Source organism: Macaca thibetana, chromosome 16 (assembly GCF_024542745.1).
Source record: "Macaca thibetana thibetana isolate TM-01 chromosome 16, ASM2454274v1, whole genome shotgun sequence".
Classification (NCBI taxonomy): Eukaryota; Metazoa; Chordata; class Mammalia; order Primates; family Cercopithecidae; genus Macaca; species Macaca thibetana.
In genome coordinates, this window is record NC_065593.1 from 44,007,681 (window position 1) to 44,034,369 (window position 26,689).

The 26,689-nt window shown below is 42.0% G+C and overlaps 4 protein-coding genes and 1 non-coding gene across 14 annotated transcripts in view; 2 read left to right on the forward strand and 3 right to left on the reverse strand.

The window, feature by feature from the left end:
* UTP18 (UTP18 small subunit processome component) overlaps positions 1–26,689 on the reverse strand; it is a 241,757-nt gene that overhangs the window by 195,037 nt on the left and 20,031 nt on the right. The gene's annotated exons all lie outside the window — the stretch shown is intronic.
* Positions 1–26,689, reverse strand: part of LOC126939625 (nucleoside diphosphate kinase B) — a 259,418-nt gene that overhangs the window by 65,988 nt on the left and 166,741 nt on the right. The window lies entirely within an intron of this gene.
* LOC126939627 (nucleoside diphosphate kinase A) overlaps positions 1–26,689 on the reverse strand; it is a 446,836-nt gene that overhangs the window by 56,590 nt on the left and 363,557 nt on the right. The gene's annotated exons all lie outside the window — the stretch shown is intronic.
* Positions 1–26,689, forward strand: part of SPAG9 (sperm associated antigen 9) — a 161,734-nt gene that overhangs the window by 14,134 nt on the left and 120,911 nt on the right. For all 4 annotated transcript variants that reach the window (XM_050765040.1, XM_050765042.1, XM_050765041.1 and 1 more), the window contains exon 2: positions 25,646–25,766. In XM_050765040.1, coding sequence (XP_050620997.1) covers positions 25,646–25,766 — 121 coding nt within the window. The remainder of the gene's footprint in view (positions 1–25,645; positions 25,767–26,689) is intronic.
* LOC126940063 (small nucleolar RNA U13) lies at positions 7,780–7,883 on the forward strand. The gene has a single exon (XR_007720586.1). It is a non-coding gene; the product is annotated as a small nucleolar RNA U13 (small nucleolar RNA).

The following is a 26,689-nucleotide window of genomic DNA, read 5'->3' on the forward strand; positions in this document are numbered from 1 at the left end:
AGGTTAAGCTGCTCTTGCAGCAAATAATTCATTTCATCTTGTAATTATTTAGATCTGAAACTTTAGATACATATTCAGATTGTCTCCTACTCATTCTTGAACATTCAGAAAAGTTCTCATAAATGCCTTTCTTGTTTTCTATCTTATTCCTTCTCATACTTGATGTCTCAGCAGTGTTTTTTGGCTACTTCTTCCTCTGAGAAACATTATATTTAGGTTTTTTGACTTTGAAATTCCTTGGCTTTCCTCTTACCTACTTGACCATTCTGTGGATTCCTCTTACTCAGATGAATGTTGTACTCCTGGGCATTTTTTCTAAGGTCCTCTATTCCCAGGGGTTCAATTTACCGTTTGTTGATTATTCCAAAATGTTTAACCCACTCATCTAACAGATACTATTTATTTACTTATTTATTTATTTTTGAGATGGGGTTTCACTCTTGTTGCCCAGGCTGAAGTGCAATGGCATGATCTCACCTCACCATCACCTCCACCTCCTGGGTTCAAGCGATTCTCCTGTCTCAGCTCTGAGTAGCTGGGATTACAGGCATGTGCCACCACACCTGGCTAATTTTGTATTTTTAGTGGAGATGGGGTTTCTCCATTTTGGTCAGGCTGGTCTTGAACTTGCTGACCTTGTGTGATCCATCCGCCTCAGACTCCCAAAGTGCTAGAATTACAGGTGTGAGCCACCACGCCTGGCCTTACAGATACTTTCATTGAGTGCCAACTATGTGCCTGATACTGTGCCCATTGGGCATACAGTGGTGAGTAAAACAGACAAGGTCCTTCTCTCATGGAACTGATAGCCTGCTAAGAACTTTAAGGCCAGATCTGTCTCTGGAGTTTCAGATTCGTCTTATGATTGTTTACTCATGGAACTGATAGCCTGCTAAGAACTTTAAGGCCAGATCTCTCTCTGGAGTTTCACATTCATCTTATGATGGTTTACCAGGCATGAATATCTCCCAACGTGTCCAAAACTGAACTTATCTCCCAAATCTGGTTCTCTTTTGTTCCCTATCTTCTTGAATGATACTACCATCTACCTGGCCAGAAATCAGGTTACCATCCCTAACTCTTCCTCATTCCCATTGCTACTTTCTTTTGTTTTCAACTTTTAAATATTGCTGCAATCTCATTACTTTCTAAATCCATTTATACTACTCTGGTACAGGCCACCAATATCTCTCACCCTGAATGCAAACTCCATAGACCTGGAAGTTTGTCATTCACCACTATATCCCAGTACCTAGCACATAGAAAGTGCCAGGGAAATTTTTCTGAATAGATGAATGGACAACTAAAACTAGTCCATAACTGATTTTTCTGCTTCCAGTATGGCCAACCTATAAACCGCCCATCTCTCCAAAATGGAAATCTGATCAGATCATTCCACAAGCCCTTAATGGCTTTTTCTCGAATTCCTGGGCTCAAGTGGTCCTCTCACTTCAGCTTCTCAAAATGCTGAGAATACAGATGTGAGGCACACGTGCCTAGCCAGTTGCTCTTTCTAAAGCTCTTGAAAATGACTTAAGTTCCTAACATACAAGACCTTGTGATCTGGCTGCCCCAATCTTGTCAGTTTCATCTGTTTCTTTTTGAGCCATACTGAACATTTTGAGTTTGGTTTGCAAAAAGTATTCTCTCTCCAGGCCTTCCTAAAAGCTGTCCCTTTGCTTTGCACTCACTTTCTCTTCTTTTCTGTTGCCTAATTTTATTTATCTTTCAGGTTTCAATTCTGGAAAGCCTTAACAATCGAGTGTGGATTGGGCACATTTTGTATCCTTCCACAGCTTACAGTCCTCTTGCCTTCTTATAGCACTTTCAATGCTATGTCAAAGTAACCTATTGCGTTTATTCTCCCACCAACTAGGATGCAGTAGATAATTAACAGAAATTTGTTGGTTGGATGGATGACTATGCTAAAGGTCAGATTGCTAAGACTAACCATTTCAAGTTCTCTTTGTGCATTCAAATTATTGTTCTTACTTCTGGTGCCAAGTTATGCTAAAACTTCCAAAAAGTTTTTCAATAAGTCCTTTCACTTTTGCATATACAGAAAAACTATGACTTCTCCTGGATATAATTATTTCAGACTTATTTCAGACACTTTACTTACATTGTTATACACATACTATTCTATAAATATTTATGCATTTAAAAAATCTAAATGTTAAGATCATTGGAATTACTTTCAGAAGTATTGTAGGAATTCAAGGCGGGTATAGCGACACACGCCTGAAGTCCCAGCTACTCAAAAGAGATTGAGCCCAGGAATTCAAGGCCAGCTGGGCAACATAGCAAGACCCCATCTTTAAAAATAATAGTGATAATATTAATAATGCCGGGTACAGTGGCTCATGCTTGTAATCCCAGCACTTTGGGAGGCCAAGACGGGCAGTACATCTGAGGTCAGGAGTTCGAGACCAGCCTGGCCAACGTGGTAAAACCCCATCTGTACTAAAAATACAAAAAATTAGCCAGGTGTGGTGATGTACACCTGTAATCCCAGCTACTGGGGAGGCTGAGGCGTGAGAATCACTCGAACCTAGGCGGTGGAGGTTGCAGTGAACGAAGGTCATACCACTGCACTGCAGCCTGGGTGACAGAGTGAGACTCCACCTCAAAAAAAAAAAAATTTCCATACAAATGAAGATTGAGTGCCAAAACTTTTTTTTTTTTTTTTGAGACGGAGTCTCGCTCTGTCACCCAGGCTGGAGTGCGGTGGCCGGATCTCAGCTCACTGCAAGCTCCGCCTCCCGGGTTCACGCCATTCTCCTGCCTCAGCCTCCCGAGTAGCTGGGACTATAGGCGCCCGCCACCTCGCCCGGCTAGTTTTTTGTATTTTTTAGTAGAGACGGGGTTTCACCGTGTTAGCCAGGATGGTCTCGATCTCCTGACCTCGTGATCCGCCCGTCTCGGCCTCCCAAAGTGCTGGGATTACAGGCGTGAGCCACCGCGCCCGGCCGAGTGCCAAAACTTAATTTTAACTCTTTGTTTAGTCTCTTATGTTAGACATTTCTATTTTTTTTCTTTCTTTTTTTTTTTTTTTTTGCAGACAAAGTCTCACGCTGTCACCCAGGCTGGATAACAGGCTGGAAGTGTCGTGATCTCAGCTCACTGTAACCTCTGGCCCTTAGGTTCAAGCGATTCTCATGCCTCAGACTTCCAAGTAGCTGGGACTACCGACGTGTGCCACCATGCCTGGCTAATTTTTTGTATTTTAGTATTTGGTATTTTTTGTGTTTTAGAGACAGGGTTTCACCATGTTACCCACTCTGGTATCAAATTCCTGAGCTCGGGCAGTTCGCCCACCTTGGCCTCTCAAGGTGCTAGGATTACAAATGTGAACCACCGTGCATGGCCCACGTTAGACCTTTCTAATCAGGATTCAGCAGTACCTTAGAGTAACAGATAAAATGGTTAGTAAAATAACATTTATTTCTGAAGAAAACATTTGTTCTAAAGAAAAATAAACAATTATTTTTTGGGGCATGGAAATCCATATTGGTTAAAAGCCTCTGCTAGACTATTATGGTATAGGCCAGGCGCAGTGGCTTATGCCTATAATCTCAGCACTTTGGGAGGCCAGGGATGGCGGATCACCTGAGGTCAGGAGTTTGAGACCAGCCTGGCCAACATGGTGAAACCCTATCTCTACTAAAAATACAAAAAATTAGCCAGGCATGGTGGTAGGCGCCTGTAATCCCAGCTACTCTGGAGGCTGAGACAGGAGAATCGCTTGAACCTGGGAGGCAGAGGTTGCAGTGAGCTGAGGTTGAGCCATTGCACTCCAGCCTGGGCAGCAATATTGAAACTCCACCCCCCCTGTACCCCCCCCCAAAAAAAAGACTATTATGGTATAAATCAAATTTCTGTTTTTAATTATGAGCTTCTCAATTTGAATTTTCTTTCAGTTACCTGTTCTAGCCTAGCCACGTTTTGTTACTGCTACCTGTCAGAAACAAATACCTTTTTTGTTTGTTTTCTATTTTTATTTTTTGCCAGGCATCAGATAATGGCAAAACAAATACCTTTTTAAAGGTTAAGCGGGTTTTTCAAAGTGTAGGATCAAACCAGACTTTTGTAAAACCAGAAGGGTAATTTTTTTTTTTTTTTGAGACAGAATTTTACTGTGTCGCTCAGGCTGAAGTGCAGTGGCGTGATCTCGGCTCACTGTAACCTCTGCCTCCCAGATTCAGCGATTCTTCTGCCTCAGCCTCCCGAGTAGCTGGTACTACAGTTGCGCGCCACTAAGCCCAGCTAATTTTTGTATTTTTAGTAGAGATGATGGTTCACCATGTTGGCCAGGATGGTCTCGATCTCTTGACCTCGTGATCTGCCTGCCTTGGCCTCCCAAAGTGCTGGGATTATAGGCATGAGCCATCGTGCCCAAGCCCGTAAGGGTAACTTTTAAAAAAAATGATTGCCTATGGTTTCTGTATGAAAATAGTCTATTTGAACTTGTTTGATGTGATTTGGGACACATTTGGCAGAAATTATACACTCATTTTTGGCTTTGTTTAGTTTTAACTTTTTTTTTTTTAGATGGAGTTTTGCTCTTGTTACCCAGGCTGAAGTACAATGGCACGATCTCGGCTTACTGCAACCTCTGCCCCCCGGGTTCAAGTGATTCTCTTGCCTCAGCCTCCCAATTAGCTAGGATTACAGGCATGTGCCACCATGCCTGGCTAATTTTGTATTTTTAGTAGAGACAGGATTTCTCCATGTTGGTCATGCTGGTCTTGAACTCCTGACCTCAGGTGATCCTCCCGCCTTGGCCTCCTAAAGTGCCCGATTATAGGTGTGAGCACTGCACCTAGCCTTTTTTTTTTTTTTTTTGAAGACAGGGTCTCTCTGTCCTAGACTGGAGTACAGTGGCATGATTATGGCTCACTGCAGCCTTGACTTCCAGTCTCGTGTGATCCTTCCACCTCAGCCTCCCAAGTAGCAGGTACTACAGGCACTGTCACAAGTATTATAGGCATCAGGCCAGACACCACCATGTCCAGCTAATTTTTGTATTTTTTGTAGAGACAGAGTCTCACCATGTTGCCCAAGCTGGTCTGAAACTTTTGGGCTCAAGCGGTCTGCCCACCTTGGCCTCCCAAAGTGCTGGGATTATAGGCGTGAGCCACTGTGCCCGACCCTAGTTTTAACTCTTTAAAAAATACTTTTTTTTTTTTTTTTTTTTTTTTGAGACGGAGTCTCACGCTGTTGCCCAGGCTGGAGTGCAGTGGCGCGATCTCGGCTCACTGCAAGCTCTGCCTGCCGGGTTCCCGCCATTCTCCTGCCTCAGCCTCCTGAGTAGCTGGGACTACAGGTGCCCGCCACCGCGCCCGGCTAATTTTTTGTAATTTTAGTAGAGACGGGGTTTCACTGTGGTCTCGATCTCGTGACCTTGTGATCCGCCCGCCTCGGCCTCCCAAAGTGCTGGGATTACAGGCTTGAGCCACCGCGCCCGGCCAAAAAATACTTTTATCTTGAGTTAGGAATTCAGTCTGTAATTGGCTCAGTTTTAACCATCCTTAACCTAGCCAAGGGCCAGGAATTAAACAGACTTCTAAACAGCCAAATTAAATGTCTCAGGCATTAAAGTTTGTTATTTTGACATACTGAAGAAGCATTTAAGGGCGAAGTGCTTATTTACCCTTATTTTATTTAATTTTTTATTTTTCTTTTTGGAGACAGAGTCTTGCTCCGTTGCTCGGGCTGGAGTGCAGTGGCACAATCTCAGCTCATTGCAACTCCTGCCTCCCAGGTTCAAGTGATTCTCTTGCCTCAGGCTCCTGAGTAGCTGGAATTACAGGCACCTTCCACAATGCCTGGCTAATTTTTTTTATTTTTAGTAGAGACAGGGTTTTGCCTTTTTGCCCAGGCTGGTCTCAAACTCCTGACCTCAGGTGATCCACCTTCCTCGGCCTACCAAAGTGCTGGGATTACAGGCATGAGCCACCACACCCGGCCGGTTCTTTTTTAAGGTAACAATTTCTAGTGAATTTTTTTTTATTATTAATAGAAGAATATTTTCATAACAGAGTCAAGTGTTGAAGCAAAAACCACAGTGTCAGGATTAAAGATCTGTAAATTAAAGTCAGAAATATAAGATGTTGGCCATATACCTACAGAAGCACAAAACTGCATAACAAAGTAAGGCATCACTTGACTGATGTAGCAAACATAGCACAGGTAGAGCATTCCTAATCTGAAAATCTGAAATCTGAAATGCTTCAAAATCTGAAACTTTTTGAGTGCTGAGATGACGTCACAAGTTACTTTGAACATACTACTTTTTCACTGTTTTTTTTTTTTTTTTGAGACGGAGTCTCACTCTGTCGCCGGGCTGGAGTACAGTGGCCGGATCTCAGCTCACTGTAAGCTCCGCCTCCCGGGTTTACGTCATTCTCCTGCCTCAGCCTCCCGAGTAGCTGGGACTACAGGCGCCCGCCACCTCGCCCGGCTAGTTTTTTGTATTTTTTTAGTAGAGATGGGGTTTCACTGTGTTAGCCAGGATGGTCTCGATCTCCTGGCCTCGTGATCCGCCCGTCTCGGCCTCCCAAAGTGCTGGGATTACAGGCTTGAGCCACCGCGCCTGGCCTTTTCCTTTTTTTTTTTTATTTTTGAGACAGAGTTTTGCTCTTATTGCCCAGGCTGGAGTGCAATGGCGCTATCTCGGCTCACCACAACCTCTACCTCCTAGGTTCAAGCAATTCTCCTGCCTCAGCCTCCCAAGTAGCTGGGATTACAGGCTTGCGCCACCACGCCTGGCTGATTTTGTATTTTTAGTGGAGAGAGGGTTTCTCCATGTTGTTCAGGCTGGGCTCAAACTCCCAATTTCAGGTGATCTGCCTACCTTGGTCTCCCAAAGTGTTGGGATTACAGGCGTGAGCCACCACACCTGGCCACTTTTTCACTGTATTAATGGTACATCATATTCTTTTTTTTTTTGAAATGGAGTCTCACTGTCACCCAGCCTGGAGTACAGTGGTGTGATCGCAGCTCACTGCAGCCTCCGCCTCCTGAGTTCAAGCAATTCGCCTGCCTCAGCCTCCCTAGTAGGTGGGACTACAGGCACATGCCACCACACTCGGGTAATTTTTGTATTTTTAGTGGAGACCAGGTTTCACCATTTTGGCCAGGATGGTCTTGATCTCCTGAGCTTGTGATCCACCCGCCTTGGCTTCCCAAGTCGCTGGGATTACTGGTGTGAGCCACCGTGCCTGGCCCAAGGTAGCCAATTCTTTAAACCCATCTGGCCGGGCACAGTGGCTCATGACTGTAATCCCAGCACTTTGGGAGGCCGAGGTAGGAGGATCACCTGAGGTCAGAAGTTTGAGGCCAGCCTGGCCAACACAGAGAAACCCCGTCTCTACTAAAAATATAGAAAATTAGTCTGGTGTGGTGGTGGATGCCTGTAATCTCAGCTACTGGGGAGGCTGAGGCAGGAGAATTGGTTGAACCCTGGAGGCGGAGGTTGCAGTAAGCCGAGATCATACCACTGCACTCCAACCTGGGCAACAAGAGCAAAACTCCGTCTCAAAAAAAAAAAAAAAAAAAAAAAAAGAAAACCCATCTACCCCCATAGGCTTGTGAGACTCTGGGTGGAAGAAGTGCTGCTAGACAGGGCCTGTGTGTTTGGAAAACAATCTCTCAGAGCGTTTGTGATTGTAACTGCCTCACTCTTCCCTCTAATTCAGAAACCATTGCTTAAGAGTGGAAAAAAAAAAACCCATTAATTGTATTTCTTCTGCTGTCACACCAAAAACAATCAGCTTGCTCTTTTTGTAGTTCATGAGCATGATGATTGGGTGTTCATGCAGGTGTGTGAGATACGCCACCCTTGAACCTTGTTACAACATTGGCACATTACCCATCAGACCTGGAAAAAAAAAAACATAGAAGACTTGTGTGACCAAATGTGTGGGGGAGGGCAGGTGCGGTGGCTCATGCCTATAATCCCAGCACTTTGGGAGGCTGAGGCAGGTGGATTGCTTGAGCCCAGGAGTTTGAAACCAGCCTGAGCAACATGATGAAATCCCATCTCTATAAAAAATACAAAAATTAACTGAGCGTGTTGGCATGTGCCTGTAGTCCCAGCTGCTTGGAAGGCTGAGGCAGGAGGATTGCTTGAGCCCTGAAGGTCAAGGTTGCGGTGAGCAGGGATTGTGTCACCTGCACTCCAGCCCAGGCAACAGAATGAGACCCTATCTTAAAAAGCAAACAAATAAAAAATATGGGAGTGGTTTTCCCTACCAGCAAGCAATCAGTTCTGCATCAGGTACCAGCTAGGTGTCATCTACCTTAATTCTGACACTGTCTACTTGGAGATAGTGTCAGATCCCACAGTTTGAGGGCTCAGTCCCCAAGACCACTGCCAACACTTATGCCAATCTCAAGACTCAGGTTATTTTACCTGTGCTTCTGACCAACCTGCCATATATATATATATATATATGTATATGTACATATATGTGTGTGTGTGTGTGTATAATATAGATACTATAATTTGTTTTCTTCATGAGATGAGGGTCTTGCTGTGTTGCCCAGGCTGATCTTGAATTCCTGGGTGCAAGCTGTCTTCCTGCCTCAGCCTCTGAATCACTGGGATTACAGTTATGTACCACCTTGCCCAGCTACTGTCTTTTATTTCTGATGAATCTCTGTGTCCAGTACAGTCTCCAACTGGCTATAAACCGGGGTTCCCACAACCCCCCTCCTCAGGTTCAGTTGATTTACTGAGTGGTTCACAGAACCTGGGGAAACACTTATGTTTACTGTTACAAAGGATGTAGATGAAAAGATCCATAAAGCAAGGTATGGGGTTAGTGGTACAGAGCTTCCATGCCCTCCCTGTGCATGTCACCCTGCAGGAACCTCCATGTGCTCAGCTATTTGGAAGATCTCTCAACCTTGTTCTTTTGAGTTTTTATGGAGGCGTCACTACGTAGGTATGAAACCATTGGCCATTGGTGATCAACTTCACCTTCAGCCCCTTTCCCCTCAGCCCTTTTCCCCTCCCGGGAGGTTGTGTGGGGTGGGCTGAAAGTCCTAACCCTCTAATTATGCTTTTGGTCTTTCCAATGACCAGCTCCCATCCTTAAGCTACTACATAGGGGCTGCCAGCCATGAATCTACTTATTAACATACAAAAAGACATCTCTCTGGAAATTCTAAGGATTTTAGGAATTATATGTTAGGAAACTGGGTCGGAGACCACATATGTATTTCACAATATGACACTGTTACATTCTTATATAATCTTGCATTTTATTTTTTTATCTGTTGATCTGTCCATGTTGATATACATATGCATCTAATTCTTTCCTTTTAACTGCTGTGTATTCTATCACATGACTATACCACTATCCATCTTCATTACCACATTATATATTACAAACGTTGTTGCAGTAACATTCGGTGCATGTGTAAGATCTTCTCAAAGGTATATATTTTAGAAATAGGATGCCAGGTTTTAGGATATATATTTGTAAAATTAACTGGATATGGTAACATTGCTTGTCAAAGGAGTGCAGTGATTTATATTCCTATCAGTAGTAGAAAAGACTTCTTATTTTCCTATATCTTTGCCAACACTTTTCTTTTCTCTCTTCTCTTCTCTTCTCTTTTTTTGAGACAGAGTATCGCTCTGTCACCCAGACTGGAGTGCAGTGGAGCAATCTTGGCTCACTGCAACCTCTGCCTCCTGGGTTCAAGCAATTCTGCTGCCTCAGCCTCCCAAGTAGCTGGGATTACAAGCACACGCCTCCTCCATGTCTGGCTAGTTTTTGTGTTTTTAGTAGAGTCCGGATTTTACCATGTTCTCCAGGCTGGTCTTGAACTCCTGACCTCAAGTGATCCACCCACCTCAGCCTCCCAAAGTTCTGGGATTACAGATGTGAAACCACCTTATATATATGTATACACACACACACACACACACACACACAACTATACATGTGTATACATATATATCACTGCCTCCTGTGTTCATGCCATTCTCCTGCCTCAGCCTCCTGGTAGCTGTGAGTACAGGCGCCCGCCAACCACGCCTGGCTAATTTTTTTTTGTATTTTTTTTTTTTTTTTGAGACGGAGTCTGGCTCCGTCGCCCAGGCTGGAGTGCAGTGGCTGGATCTCAGCTCACTGCAAGCTCCGCCTCCCGGGTTTGCGCCATTCTCCTGCCTCAGCCTCCCGAGTAGCTGGGACTACAGGCGCCCGCCACCTCGCCCGGCTATTTTTTTGTATTTTTTAGTAGAGACGGGGTTTCACTGTGTTAGCCAGGATGGTCTCGATCTCCTGACCTCGTGATCCGCCCGTCTCGGCCTCCCAAAGTGCTGGGATTACAGGTGTGAGCCACTGCGCCTCACCTGGCTGCCACTTCTTATTTTTATTTGCTTTTGTCAGATCACTAGTGTGCTTGAGCATGTTTTACATTTACTGGTGATTCTGCTTCTCTGCGAATTGCCTATTCAGTTTTATTCACTGATAACTGGCAACAAACTATGTCTGGAAGTATATAGCTATATATTTTTAATGATTTTATAGTATTCCATTATAGGATCATCACTTAGGTGAAAAGGATCATTATTTGGGGATCTGGAGTTTAAGAGACTTAAGAGATATATTATCCAAATGTAATGTATGAACCTTGTTTGGATCATGAGTGTAAAAACATTTATGAGACATCCTGGAAAACTGGATATTCCTTATTATATCATTAGAGGTTGGGAAATGATGCTATTTCAATCCATTTATTCCTTCAACATTTATCAGCTAAATTTTCTTGTAAAGGAAACTTCCCCTCATCAACTGTTTGGTTACCCTAAGGTATAGTTTGTATATAAGAAAGACAAAAAGTGCTGGATTCGTCAATTCATACTTTAATAATTTCCAAGTGTTCTTTCTTGTTTTGCTTCTCTCCTCACTACTTTTAAAAATAGCATACTATTCTGGTTTCATGGGAGCAATGACTTTTCTGTGGTCCCTGAGTATATTAATTATAGTTTTCATTTGTTTCCTGTTTTGTCTGTTTCTTCAGAGTCCCATTTTCATTTCTTATAGTTTTGGTTTCTCTCTTTCAGGCTAGAACTTAAAGTGCCTTATAATTCTTAATTATCTCTTCATGTTTTAAAAGTGAGGCACTAAAAAAGGAGGGTTGGAAGCTTTGTGTGCCTGGATACAGTTTACTGCCTCTTGGGAACCCAGATTTCAGTATCCCATGGTCCTTTCATAGAGACATTTGAGTTTTTCCAGAGAAGGATAATCTCTTTGAGGGGTGGCTGGTGGAGTGGTAGGTAAGCCTAGTTATCTACATTATTGCAACCTGGGTGAAGGCAGGAAGGAGGCCCTATTACTGTTTTTAGTATGTAGACTTCAGACTTTCATGTAATTTCACTTGTCATTTGGCACCTGCCTGGCTGTGCCTAGAATGTTCCTAGTCTAAAATCTCTGGTTCAGTTTATTCAGAAGACAAACCTCTTATTTCCTATGTAGTTGAGCAAGGAAGGCCACCTGGCCACTCTGCTATGGGAGTGTTTACTTACTAGAAATATTACTAACTAGTGATTTTAGACTTCCACTGAACTCTCTTGTTTTCATTCCCATCATCACATACCACACCAGTTTTCTATTACATATTTTCCATAGTATGAATCTATTATAATTTTCTTATCTACTGTCTGTTGATAGACATTTAAATTATCTTCCAGTTTTGAACTGTTACATATAGCCCTTCAGTGAATGTCTTTGTACATGCCCCTTTCTGCATATTTGCTTTTTAATGGCAGGACAAACTTTTCATATTAAACACCACTGATACTTTTATTCCAGTTTGTTTTAAACTTTTTTAAAATTTATTTTTATTTTTTGTTTTTTAAAAAGAAAAGGGGTTTTGCTGTTTTGCCCAGGCTGCTCTCAACTTCCTGAGCTCAAGCAGTCTGCCCACCTCAGCCTCCCAAAGTGCTGGGATTACAGGCATGAGCCACTTTGCCTGGCCAACTTTTTTTTTTTTACAGAAATATCCAAACATTGAAGATTAGAGAGAATAGTAGAATATATATGAACTCCCATATACCCATCATTCAACTTCAACAGTTACCAACAATATGCCAGTATTTTTTCTTTAGAAAAAAAAAAATTAAGAGACATTTGCTCGCTCTGTAGCCCAGGCTGTCGTGCAGTGGTGTGATCATAGCTCACTGCAGCTTAGAACTCCTGGGCTAAAGCAGTCCTCCCAGTTTAGCTTCCTGAGTAGCTAGAACTACAGGTGTCTGCCACCACGTCCAGCTAAATTTTTCTTTTTCTTTTTTGTGGAGACGAGGGTCTCTTTGTGTTCCTCAGGCTGTTCTCAAACTCTTGGCCTCAAGTGATCTTCCCACCTTGGCCTCCCATAGCACTGAGATTACAGGCATGAGCCACTGTGCCTGGCCAAGCCAATGTTTTTTTCACCTGTGCTTCCCTACCTCCCTTCAGCATTTTCACCGTAATATTAAGGCAGACAAGACTATATCATTGTATCCTTAGGAGATAGGGCTGTTTAACAAATATAGAAACCACAACATCAGTATCACATCTAAAATTTATAAACAATTGCTCTTTAATAATATTTAATACTTAGTAAGTGTTCACATTTCCCTAATTGTCTCACAAATGTAGTTTTGTAGTTGGTTGTTTTCAATCAGTATCTAAACAAGAGAGTCTACACATTTATACTGGATTCAATATGTGTCAAGTTTCTCTTTATATATAATGGTTCTTTTTTTCTTTTTTCCCCACTTGACGTTTATTGTAGAAGAAACCAAATTATTTGTGTTAAAATTTTTTCACATTTTGGACTTGGGAGGATTACATCCCTTGAGTGTTATTTAATATGGTCTTCAATCCTGTCTTATTTCTTAAAAGAAATTACATTTAAAAACAATTACATTTAATTAATATCTTGATGGACACTTAATAAGTCAGCCTTTTATTTGATATTATTTTTTAGACAAGTTCTGTAGTCAAAAGTATTTAAATGGGTATTCTTTTTCTTTTCTTTTTTCTTCTGCATCTTTATTCCAACAAGCAACAACCTCTAGGGAATTTTTTTTTTTTTAACTTTGGGAGCTTGTCTTTTCAAAGTATTCATTTGTTTTTCTCCAGAACAGTGGGGTGAAACAGTCCCTATAAGCCATCTGGACTTGAAAGCATTTTGCTTCATCACAAAGCTTACTCTTTTTAGATCCTGACATAAGTCTGTATTGTCCACTGATTTTTTTTTTTAAACAATGTCTAGTTGCTCCCAGGAGAGTTGTCTGAAGTCACTTCAATGTTGTTGCTGGCCTGTTAGTTATTGAAAGGGGAGAGGGGTATTTAGTGAAGATGTGTTATTATACATGCTGAAAAAGCTCATTCACAGGCCCTTAATGCCCCTAGCCTTTAAAAAGAAAAGTATTTATGTGTGTGAGAAGAACAGAGAAAAGGGGAAGAGTATGTGTATTTTATACCAACATACCTGAGTGATCTGACAAATTCTTGTGCTGAGAAGGCTCGCTGGAATTTCCAGGAGTAATATGGTTTTATAATTTGCAAAAAAAAAAAAAAAAAAAAAAAAACCCAAAAAACAAACAAATAAAAAAAACCCTGCCCCTCTCCTGCCACGATTTTGCTGTTGGCCTAACTCTATCATGATTATTCTAAGGTTTGCCAAGTGTAGCAGAGGGTGACCAACTTTATAAAGTCATGCCGCTGGCAATCAATTAAGTCACATTAAATCAGTAATGAGTATCCTAGACTTTTTATGAGCATTCATTTCCTTTTTTCTTTTTTTGGATACCAGGTCTTGATCTGTCGCCCAGCCTCGAGTGCAGTGGCTCATTCTCAGCTCACTGCAATCTCTGCCTCCTGGGCTTGGTGATCCCTTCCCACCTCAGCCTCTGAGTAGCTGGGACTACAGGTGCACACCACTACACCAGGCTAATTTTCATGTTTTTCGTGGAGACAAGGTTTCATTATGTTGCTCCAGCTGGTATCGAACTCCTGAGCTTGAGTGATCAGCCCTCCTTGGCCTCCCAAAGTGCTGGGATTATACAAGCTTGAGCCACCATGCCTGGCCTGTGCTTTTTCTTGTTCACATATATAATTTCAATGTGGTTACATTATATACAGACTTGAACTATGTGATTGTTACAAGTTATGTTTCATATTCAGAGTTTGAAATGTTACCTTTTCATTTCAGAAAGTCTTCAGAAATCCTGTTATATGCAAACCTGACTGAGCTGTAAACCAGTGTTTTGCTGTTATCCTATGTTGGTATTACCTAGGCAGTAACAGAAATATCAGTTGTCTCTTATCAGCCTTAACCTCAAATTAGGTGACTGTTGAATTATGCAAGATCTTTTGCAAATCCATCTTTTTTATAAAATGCAATTACCCATGATTAAGACCTTTCATCTTCTGTTAAATTTCAATCAATAGAACACAGGGCTCTCTTATAACCTATTACATTTCCCAGTACCATGGAATATTTAAAACAGGAGGGGCTCAAGTTGTGTTTTGAAAAGATGGATGGATGAATGTAATCTTTTTTTTTTTTTTTTTTTTGAGATGGAGTCTTGCTCTGTTGCCCAGGCTGGAGTGTAGTGGCGGGATCTCGGCTCACTGCAATCTCCGCCTCCCAAGTTCAAGCAATTCTCCTGCCTCAGCCTCCCCAGTATCTGGGATTACAGGCACTTGCCACCATGCCTGGCTAATTTTTGTATTTTTAGTAGAGATGGGGTTTCACTGTGTTGGCCAGGCTGGTCTTGAACTCCTTACCTCATGATCTGCCCGCCTCTGCCTCCCAAAAGTGCTGGGATTACAGGCTTGAGCCACCGCGGAACCTTATTTGTCTTTTTACTCCCTTTGTGAATCAGAGAGATTTTCAACTTATTCTTTGGTTTATAGTTTACCTTTACATCGACTCAAATTTTAATAGTGAATTGTAGTTACCTGGGCATGCCATGATCTTTAGACCTTTGCATGTGCTGTGTAACCTCTGCCTGGAATGTCTTTATCTCAGTAGAAGTTTTATACAAGCCATTCCTTTTAGAGTAAGCTAAAATTACTTCTCTCTTTTTAAAAAAATAGTATATATGGCCGGGCGCGGTGGCTCACACCTGTAATCCAGCACTTTGGGAGGCTGAAGCAGGTGGATCACCTGAGGTCAGGAGTTCGAGACCAGCCTGGCCAACATGGCGAAATCCTGTCTTCTACTAAAAATACAAAAAAACAGCTGGGCGTGGTGGTGGGCACCTGTAGTCCCAGCCACTCGGGAGGCTGAGGCAGGGAGAATTGCTTGAATCCGGTAGGCAGATTGCAGTGAGTTGAGATCATGCCACTACATTCCAGCCTGGGTCAGAGAGTGAGACTCCGTATCAAAAAAAAAAGTGTGTGTGTATATATATATAATGAAAAAGTATATGTATACATATATACTTATATATATTGTAATTATGTATATAATTTTATTTCAATAGTTTTTGGGTAACAGGTAGTTTTTGGTTACATGGATAAGTTCTTTAGTGATGATTTCCAAGATTTAGGTGCACCTGTTGACTTCCTTTTTTTTTTTCTTTTTGTGAGACAGAGTTTCGCTCTTGTTGCCTAGGCTGGAGTGCAATGGCACAATCTCAGCTCACTGCAACCTCTACCTCTTGGGTTCAAGTGATTCTCTTGCCTCAGCCTCCTGAGTAGCTGGAATTACAGGCGCCCACCACCAGGCCCAGCTAATTTTTGAATTTTTAGTAGAGACAGGGCTTCACCATGTTGGCTAGGCTGGTCTCGAACTCCTGACCTCAAGTAATCCGCCTGCCTCGGCCTCCCAAAGTGCTGGGATTATAGGTAGGAGCTACTGCGTCCCCGATTTCTCTCTCTCTCTCTCTCTCTCTCTCTCTCTGTGTGTGTGTGTGTGTGTGTGTGTGTGTGTGTGTGTGTGTGTGTGTTGTTGTTGTTTTTGAGACAGAATCTCCCTCTTGCTCACGCTGGAGTGCAGTGGCATGATCTCGGCTCACTGCAACCTCTGCCTCCCGGGTTCAAGCGATTTTCCTGCCTCAACCTCCTGAGTAGCTGGGACTACAGACACATGCCACCACACCTGGCTAATTTTAGTATTTTTAATAGATACAAGGTTGCACCATGTTGGTCAGAGTGGTCTCCATCTCTTAACCTTGTGACCCACCCGCCTCGGCCTCCCAAAGTGCTGGGATTACAAGTGTGAGCCACTGTGGCCCCTCCACCTTTTTTTTTTCTTTTTGAGATGGAGTCTCACTCTGTTGCCCAGGCTGGAGTGCAGTGGTGTGATCTCGGCTCACTGCAAGCTCCACTGACCAGGTTCACACCATTCTCCTGCCTCAGCCTCCCAAGTAGCTGGGACTACAGGCTCCCACCACCACGTCCGGATAATTTTTTTGTATTTTTAGTAGAAACAGGGTTTCACCGTGTTAGCCAGGATGGTCTTGACCTCCTGACGTCATGATCCGCCCTCGGCCTCCCAAAGTGCTGAGATTACAGGCATGAGCCACCGCACCTGGCCCCGACTTCCCTTTTTTAAAGTAGATTTAGTCACTTCTTCCTCTCTGCTTTCATTATAGCGCTTAGCATGTTACATTGTCAATGTTTATGGTACGTCTTTGATGGCTCTCATACAGTGAGTACTCCTATTGGATGGGTGGACAAAGAGTTTTAGTTTTATATTTAACATGTTATTTTATCTAAGAATAAATCTTATGAATGACATGACCTAGTTTATAGTAAATGTCGTCATACTGCCTAACTGCCTAACATATGGAGAATAGGCATTGTGAATAGGTGTGTGGCTTAACTATTACAACAACTTTTTCCTAGTCTCTTAACTATGACAATTTTTTCTTTGACTACAAAGTGACGGACTGGGATGTTTCTTATTTTTATGTTATCTCAGTTAGTTTGTGTGTTAAGTGAAAATTATAGAAGTAGAAAGCAGATATGTTTCTTTGAAGTAAATCAAGAAAGCTTTAAAAAGAGGATCAGGGCCGGGCATGGTTGCTCATGCCTATAATCCCAGCAATTTGGGAGGCTGAGGCAGGAGGATCGCTTGAGCTCAGGAGTTCGAGACCAGGCTGGGCAACATGGTGAGACCTTGTCTCTACTAAAAATAAGAGATAAAAAAAATTTAGCTGGGTATAGTGGCATGTGCCTGTAGTCCCAGCTACTCAGAAGGCTGAGGTGGGAGGATCACTTGAGCCCAGGAACTTGAGGCTGCAGTGAGCCATGATTGCACCACTTCACTTCCAGCCTGGATGACAGAACAACACTTCATCTCTAAAAAATAAATAAAAATTAAAAATTAAATTAAAAAATAAAGAAGGTCAGCAATGCTTGTACTATACAAATCGAGTAATGAGGTTCAGCAGAACTCACGTGCTACCAGCCCAACTAAGATCTCTGAATGTAGAAGGGAAGCAGAAAGCCCTGTTGGAGAACTTTCTTATTAGTGTAACCCATGCCACTTATTGCCTAAGTATTTTATTGATAGTATGAAAAGGTTAGGTATAGAGAGAAAGAAACTATTCTCATTACTTCCCTTATGCTATACTTCCAACCCTCATCCAGGAAAAAAGAGGACTCTTATTAGGACCATGAATCCAAACCTTTTTCTGCCAAGAGCTGTGTTTTGGCATCTGTTTGAATTTCATGACACCGTCTCTGTTTCTATTCCAGTTTTCTCATTCTTAAATTCTTATATCAATATTTCCCACTTTCACATGGTTGCTAATTGCTATATAGAGCTACGCCATTTCTGAAGTATTTTTGTAATTATGAGTGTTCCGCTTTCTGAGCTATTCCACCTTACAGCAACTTTTGTTCGTGAGGTTACCTATATTGTCAGTGACATTTCTCAAAACAATGGCCCAAAACTAGACTATTTGATGGATATTTTTCTTGGATAGCAATTTAGCAGCTTCCAGTGACTTGTTACTTTTTCTTGATTCTTGATTATTCTTTGAAAGTTAGCATTACATTTATCCTACTAGGCTTTCAATGCCCTGTGTAAGCTATTAAGGATGTCTTATCAGAACTGAGGAATATTTATTTTAGATGCATATTAATGATTAGCATTTTATTTTTTATTTTATTATTTTATTTATTTATTTTTTGAGATGGAGTCTCACTGTCACCCAGGCTGGAGTGCAGTGGCTCCATCTTGGCTCACTGCAACCTCTGCCACCCAGGTTCAAGCGATTCTCCTGCGTCAGCCTCCTGAGTAGCTGGGATTACACACACCTGCCACCATGCCCAGCTAATTTTTGTATTTTTAGTAGAGACTGAGTTTCATCTTGGCCAGGTTGGTCTTGAACTCCTGACCACCCACCTTGGCCTCCCAAAGTGCTGGGATTACAGGCGTGAGCCACAGTGCTGGCCATTTTATTTTATTTTATTTTTGGAGACAGAGTCTTGCTCCATCGCCCAGGCTGAAGTGAAGTGGTGGGATGTCGGCTCATTGCAGCCTCCACCTCCTGGGTTCAAGATATTCTTGTGCCTCAGCCTCCTGAGTAGCTAGGACTACAGGCACATGCCACCACGCCTAGCTATTTTTTTTTTTTTAATCATGTTTTTAGTAGAGATGGGGTTTCACCATGTTGCTCAGGCTGGTCTCAAACTCCTAAGCTCAGGCAATCTGTCCACCTCAGCGTCCCAAAGTGCTAGGAGTACAGGAATGAGCCACTGCACATGGCTGTGATTAGCATTTTAAATGAGGATGGCAGCTGTATGTTTCCAAACCAAAACTCAATACACATTTAAAATTGGGATTTTCAGCCGGGTGTGGTGGCTCACACCTGTAATCCCAGCACTTTGGGAGGCCGAGGCAAGCAGATCACCTGAGGTCAGGAGTTTGAGACCAGCCCGGCCAATATGGTGAAACCCTGTCTCTACCAAAAATACAAAAATTAGCTGAGTGTGGTGGCACATGCCTGTAATTACAGCTACTCCAGAGCCTGAAGCACGAGAACTGCTTGAACCCAAGGGGTGGAGGTTGCAGTGAGCTGAGATTGCACCACTGCACTCCATCCTGGGCAACAGAGTGAGACTCTCTGTCTCAAAAAATAATAATAATAATAAAATAAAATAAAATTGGGATTTTCAAGACAATAAAAAATTATTTCTACAAAATCAACATCAACAATGTTTATAAATGGGGAAAAATCCTGCTTGATTTCTTTTAGAATTTGAAGATGCACTGATGAATGTATATAGCTTTGAGTTTTAAATATTTATCTTTGTAGGTATAAGATCTGTTTTCACAATATACTCAGAAGAGTTTATGATTCCAAGAAGTTTAAGATCTGCTTGGAACAAGAAAGGAGAAAATGTACATACGTTTGTGAAAGACAGCATTCCATTTTGTAATCTCTAAGTTTATCTGTTTTAATTTGTTTGAAGGAAAGGACTCAAAGTATGTATTTGCTTTGGAATATTTTTATTATTGCTCGTACTTTCCTATGTAAGGAAACTAAAGAAACGAGATTTCTCTTTGGAGATAATAGCGTTGCCAATCCAAGACCTATCATATCACTTAAAAAAAATCTCTTTTCTCTCTGCCATATTTATTTAAAGTGATATAGATAAAAAGCCTCAGTAATCATAATAAAACGTGAAAAATTCTGAAGCTTGAATCATCTAGGTAGGTCTTTTTGGAATTGTCATATTCTGTGGTATCCATCTTCTGAAGCTGAACTTTGTCGCTAAGCAACAAAGCAGATGTGAAATTGTGTGTCCCTTATGAGGTGTCTCCTATTAGGCAGAAAGAAGTTGTAAATAAGCAAAATAGTGGTAAAATTGTTTGGTAGCAGTTTAGTAGCACAGCATCTTCATAATGCTGTATGCTTTTTAAAATAGCATTTTATCCATAGCACAAAAAGTGCCTAAGATAAGAATTTCTGGGCTGGGTGCAGTGGCTCATGCCTGTAATCCCAGCTCGGCCTCCCAAAGTGCTAGAATCACCTGAGGTCAAGGGTTTGAGACCAGCCTCACCAACTTGGTGAAACCACATCTCTACTAAAAATACCAAAATTAGCCAGGCATGGTGGCTTATGCCTGTAATCCCAGCTTCTTGGGAGGCTGAGGCACGAGAATTGCTTGAACCTGGGAGGTGGAGGCTGCAGTGAGCTGAGATCATGCCACTGTACTCCAGCCTGGACAACAGAGCCAGACTGCATCCCAAAGAAAACCAAACAAACAAGAAAGCAAAATAGTGGTAAAATTTTTTGTTAGCAGTTTAATAGCACAGCATCTGAAGTGTTTCTTGGTAAACATAATGCTGTATGTTCTTTAAAACAGCATTTTATCCATAACACAAGAGGTGCCTAATATAAGAATTTCTGGACTGGGTGCAGTGACTCATGCCTGTAATCCCAGCACTTTGGGAGGCCAAGACAGGCAGATCACTTGATGTCAGGAGTTCGAGACCATCCTGGTCAACATGGTGAAACCCTGTCTTTACCAAAAATACAAAAAAAAATTAGCCAGGCATGGTAGCCCATGTCTGTGATCCCAGCCACTCAGAGGCTGAGGCAGGAGTATTGCTTAAAGCCAGGAGATGAAAGTTGCAGTTAGCTGAGATGGCATCACTGCACTCCAACCTGGGTGACAGAGCAAGACTCCATCTAAAAAAAAAAATTGTTTCTTTTTTGTTACTTTCCCAGATATAGTAGTTAAGTTAGCCAAGGGAGCATCATTTTCAAAGCAGGCCAAAAAATAATAATTACGTTTTCCTATTAATTGTTAGTCTTTGCTTATATATCCAGGTAAAATGTTGAAATAACTTACTCAGACTTCATAGTTTCTGCTTTTCTGTTTAATGTAACCTTATATCATCTGCTTGCATTCAGTTGTAGCCAGTGAACACTTGGAAGGCAGGGCTAGTTGGATACTCATAGTCATGTTCCCTGTGCCTGGTACATAGTAAGTAGTCAGTAGATGTTTCTTGAATGAATGAATGAATGAATGATTTATTAGTTTGCCCCTTTTCCTATATTTACTGTAACCTTTACTTTTCTTATATATGGTCATCTTGAATATTCTGAAAAATAAACAATAGCTTGATTTCCCCAGAAGTCCCACAAATATGAAATGTTTTCATAGAAATGTATAGCGTAGAGGTGCTAAACTTGGGGTTTGTGGAAGGAACTACAGTGTCTCTAAGCCCCCTGAGAAAAATAGGTGGCATTTGACATGGGTGGGGGCATTTTTTCTAGGGAAATATGGTGCATAGATGGATCAAATTTCCAAATTGGTCTTTGGACCCCCTAATGATTAAGAACCAACGTTACAGAGTTTGTGGGTTCCAAGCTTCAAAGATCAGGAAAGTTAAACATGGTGGCTCACACGTGTAGTCCCAGCTACTCTGGAGGCTGAGGCAGGAGGGTTGCTTAAGCCCAGGAGTCTGAGGCCAGCAGTTCAGCAGTTGTAGACCAGCCTGGCAACACAGTGAGACCTACGTCTTAAAAAAAAAAAAAAGAGGCTGGGTGTGGTGGCTCATGCTTGTAATCCCAGCACTTTGGGAGGCCGAGGTGGGTGGATCACTGAGGTCAGGAGTTTGAGACTGGCACCTGGCCAACATGGTGAAACCCCGTCTCTACTAAAAATATACAAAAATTAACTGGGTGCGGTGGTGGGCTCTTGTAGTCCCAGCTGTGCGGGAAGCTGAGGCAGGAGAATCACTTGAACCCGGGAGGCAGAGATTACAGTGAGCTGAGATGGTACCAGTGCATTCCGGCCTGGGGGACACAGTGAAACTCAGTCTCAAAAAAAAGAAAACCAACTCAAGCTTATGTAAAAAAGGAATTTATTGGATTTTGTAACTGAAAAAAACAAAAAATACTGGGAAAATTCTGGCTCCAGGAATCCTGGGTACAAATAGTATCTTGAATTAAAGTTTTTCTCCCCCTTGCTCTTTTTCTCTATATTGGCTTTAGTCTCAGGCCTGCTCTTCTCTATGCTGGAAAAAGATGTCAGTCTGCAGCCTAGGCCTGCTAGGTTTTTAGAGAGGACTCTGATCAGTCTGGTTCAAGTGCTGTGCCCACCTCTAGGGAGATGGAGTCATCACCAATCAAATTACATGGACTGAATATAATTAGTATGAAACTGGAGAGAGAAAGTTCCCCAAAGGAACGTAATGTGTGCAGACAAAAAAACAAAACAAAACAAAACAACAACAACCCAGTGTCCTCTGCAGTGATTGAAAAGTTTGAGGACAGTTAAAATAGGTAATAGACTGACAATTTCACATTAAAACTAGGATATATTGTAGTGATACCGGAGTTTTTGGTGAATTATAAATTTTTCTATAAGTGTTTCAGTTTTTTTAACTTGGAAAATTTTCTTCATTTACTCATTTGTTTAACAAATATTTGAGAACCCGCTATCATCATTCTTTGCACTGGGTATACAGCAGTGAACAAAACAAAAATTCCTGACTTCATGGAACCCACATTCTAGTGAGGACAGACAAGTAATAAGTAACATCAATTACTAAAATAGCATGTCGGATGAGGTTAAGTACTCTAAAGAAAATAAACAGGGAGGAGAGATAGGGAGTAGGTATCACAGTTTTTTTTTTTTTTTTTTTTTTTTTGAGACAGAGTCTCGCTCTGTTGCCCAGGCTAGAACGCAATGCAGTGGCACGATCTAGGCTCACTGCAACCTCCACCTCCTGGGTTCAAGCAATTCTCCTGTCTCAGCCTCCTGAGTAGCTGGAATTACAGGCGTGTACCACCATGCCTGGCTAATTTTTGTATTTTTAGTAGAAATGGGGTTTCAGTGTTGGTCAGGCTGGTCTCAAACTCCTGACCTTAAGTGATCCACCTGCCTTGGCCTCCCAAAGTGCTAGGATTACAGGCATGAGCCACTGTGCCTGGCCTGGTATCGCAGTTTTAAATAGGATGGCCAAGGAAGACTTCACCAAGAAGGTGACATTTGAACAAAGATGTGAAGGAAGTAAGTAAAGAGCAAGCCGTTTGGATATCTGGAAGAAGAAAATTCTAGGTAGTGGGAAGCAAGTGCTAAGGCTTGAAGTGTTGGAGGAACTGCATGGAGACTGGTATCAGAATGGGAAGGAGAGGAGGGTAGGAAGAGAAATAGGAGATGATGTCAAAGAAGTAAGAGAATGGTGGAAGCATATTGTGTAGATCCTTAGAAGCTATGGTAAAGAATGTAAACCACTAGAGCATTTTGAGCAGAGGAGTAAATTGTTTTTACATTTTTTTTTTTTTTTTTGAGACAGAGTTTTGCTCTTTTTGCCCAGGCTGGAGTGCAATGGCATGATCTCGGCTCACCACAACCTCCGCCTCCCGAGTTCAAGCAATTCTCCTGCCTTAGCCTCCCAAGTAGCTGGGATTACAGGCATGCACCACCAGGCCCGGCTAATTTTGTATTTTTAGTAGAGATGGGGTTTCTCCATGTTGTTCAGGCTGGTCTCGAACTCCTGACCTAGGTGATCAGCCTGCCTCGGCCTCCCAGAGTGCTGGGATTATAAGCTAAGCATGAGCCACCACTCCTGGCCTACTTTCTTTCCTTTTTTTTTTTTTTTTTTTTTTTTTTTTGAGAGGGGGTCTTGTTCTGTCGCCCAGGCTGGAGTGCAGTGGCGCGATCTCAGCTTACTGTAACCTCTGTCTTCTGGGTTCGAGCGATTCTCCTGCCTCAGCCTCCCCAGTAACTGGGATTACAGGAGCCTGCCACCATGCCCAGCTAATTTTTATTATTTTAATTATTTTTATTGAGACGGAGTCTCGCTCTGTCACCCAGGCTGGAGTGCAGTGCAGATCTAGGCTCACTGCAAGCTCCGCCTCCGGGGTTCCTGCCATTCTCCTGCCTCAGCCTCCTGAGTAGCTGGGACTGGGCACCTGCCACCACGCCTGGCTAATGTTTTTGTATTTTTAGTAGAGACGGGGATTTCACAATGTTAGCCAGGATGGTCTCGATCTCCTGACCTCTTGATCTGCCCACCTCGGCCTCCCAGAGTGCTGGGATTACAGGCGTGAGCCACCACGCCCGGCCTCACCTAGCTAATTTTTCTATTTTTAGTAGAGACCGAATTTCACCATGTTGGCCAGGCTGGCTGACTTTCTTTTTAAAGAATCTTCCTAGATCCTCTAGAATATATTGTAGAGGGTAGGGTGGAAGTAAGGAGACTAATTAGGAGACTTTCACTGTTGCAGTAATCCAGGTATTAGATGATGGTGGCACACACCAGGATGGTGGTGGAAATGATGAAAAGCGGTCAGATCTGTAGGTAGATTTGCTGATGGATTGGGTATGTGAGGTACTAGAGAAACAGAAGAGTCAAAGCTGACTCCAGTGTTTTGGTCCTGAGCAACTGACAACAATAATTTATTGACCACAATAATTTAATGAGCTAGAGAAGACCAGGAGAGGAGCAAGTTTTCACATGCTCAATTTAAGATACTTTTTTTTTTTTTGAGATAGAGTCTTGCTCTGTAGCCCAGGCTGGAGTGCAGTGGCACAATCTCAGCTCACTGCAACCTCTACCTCCCGGGTCTCGGTTCAAGCAGTTCTCCTGCCTCAGCCTCCCAAGTAGCTGGGATTACAGGAACGCACCACCATGCTCAGCTAATTTTTGTATTTTTAGTGGAGACAGTGTTTCAGCATGTTGGCCAGACTGGTCTTGAACTCCTGACCTCGTGATCTGCTCACCTTGGCCTCCCAAAGTGCTAGGATTACAGGCGTGAGCCACCATGCCCAGCCTTAAGATGCTTTTTAGACATCCAATTGAAGTTGTCTAGTAGGCAGTTGGACATACAAATCTGGAATTCAGGTCTGGGCTAGAGATAGAAATTTGGAAGTTGTCAGCGTGTAGTTTATACTGAAAGCCATGAAACTGGATGCGATCACTAGGGAATAAATGTAAACAAGGAAGAGAAGATGTGTCCCAGGACAGAGTGAGAAGTTGGGGAGAAAAGGAGGTGCTACCAAAGAAGACCAAGAACTAGCAGCAAACAAGAAAATATCCTGGTAGCCAAATTTAAAAAAAAAGTTTTAAGGAGCGAGCAATCACTTACTTGTCAGATGTTGCTGATACAACAATCAAGATGAAGATGGAGATTTAATGATTGCACTTAGTGTTACTGTAGTTGATGAGAACAGGTTTGGTAAGTTAGATTTGAGTGGTGGAGTTATTCCTAGAACACGTCCTTTTCTTAGGAATTTAAACTCCATGGTTCAGGTGAATCTATGACTGTTAATCACACAACCATTTAACAAATATTTATTGAGTATTCCATCATTCTTTTGTTCTCTGTTGTACATGTTATAGATTTTTAAATTGTCTGCAAATCAAGATGCATATGCAAGTATACGAAAGAGTTTATATATTTGTAGGAAGATATGTATATCATATGAATGCCTATAATATGAAGTGGAAACACCTTAATTATTTTATTTTTTTCTTCTATATTTGGGAGCTTTTTAAAACTTAATTTTTATAGAAAAACTAAAAATCAACCCAAGTTCATAATTCTGAGATCTAAGTAGTTAATACCTAATTGTGATTATTGATTCCAACAAATACAGGAGTTGAAAATGTAACATTTAATTTCTCTGATGAAATTTATATTGTTCTTCTTTATTAGAAATTCATTGAATTTGAAGACTCTCAAGAACAGGAAAAAAAGGACTTACAGACCCGAGTGGAATCTTTAGAATCTCAAACAAGACAACTTGAGCTCAAAGCAAAAAACTATGCTGACCAGAGTAAGTAAAACATTTCTTCTCATAAGTACACTAAAGACTGGGCTCGGCCAGGCGTGGTGGCTCATGCCTGTAATCCCAGCACTTTGGGAGGCCAAGGTGGGAGGATCACTTGAGGTCAGGAGTTCAAGACCAGCCTGGTCAACATGGTGAAACCCCGTCTCTACTAAAAATACAAAAATTAGCTGGGCATGGTTGTGCGCACCTGTAATCCCAGCTACTTGGGAGGCTGAGGCATGAGAACCATTTGAACCTGGGAGGCGGAGGCTGCAGTGAGCCAAGATGGTGCCACTGGACTCCAGCCTGAGCAACAGAATGAAACTGTGTTCCCCCTCCCCACCCCCGCCAAAAAAAAAAGAGTGGGCTCTAATGGTGCAATGACTCATCCTGAAATTTGACTAAGATTCTAAATACAAACTTGGAATTGTCATCCCAGACTGGAGTGAGACCTAGGAACTAGGGTTAGTTCTTCTTTATTCACATTTTCACATGGTGCCCATGTATGCAGAAGTGACTAAACCTATCAGACTCAACTTCTTCAGTTTAGCTCTCAGCCTTTGTTTGCAGGTAACGTTATGCTGTAACCATTATGCAAGTGTGTGCGTGTGGATCATTTCCTCTTATTTTGAGCAAGTACACGAAGTTCCATTTTTTCTGTTTTGCTTTGAAATGTAAAAATGTAAGATAAACTTACAGCTTTGAAGTATGTATTTAAAAATGACCTAAGCATGTAATTAGATACTAGAGAAAAAGTACTGAATCCTCTTTTTTGCTCCTTTTTAATGGAAAAGTGGGGCCATTTGGGGGAACAGAACTTCATTTTTCAGAATCATTTTATTTTTAATATAATTTCATGTTTTCTTGGTTTTTAAAATTATTGTTTCAAACCTCAAGGATGATTTTCCCCTTTTGGCTAATAAAAACAG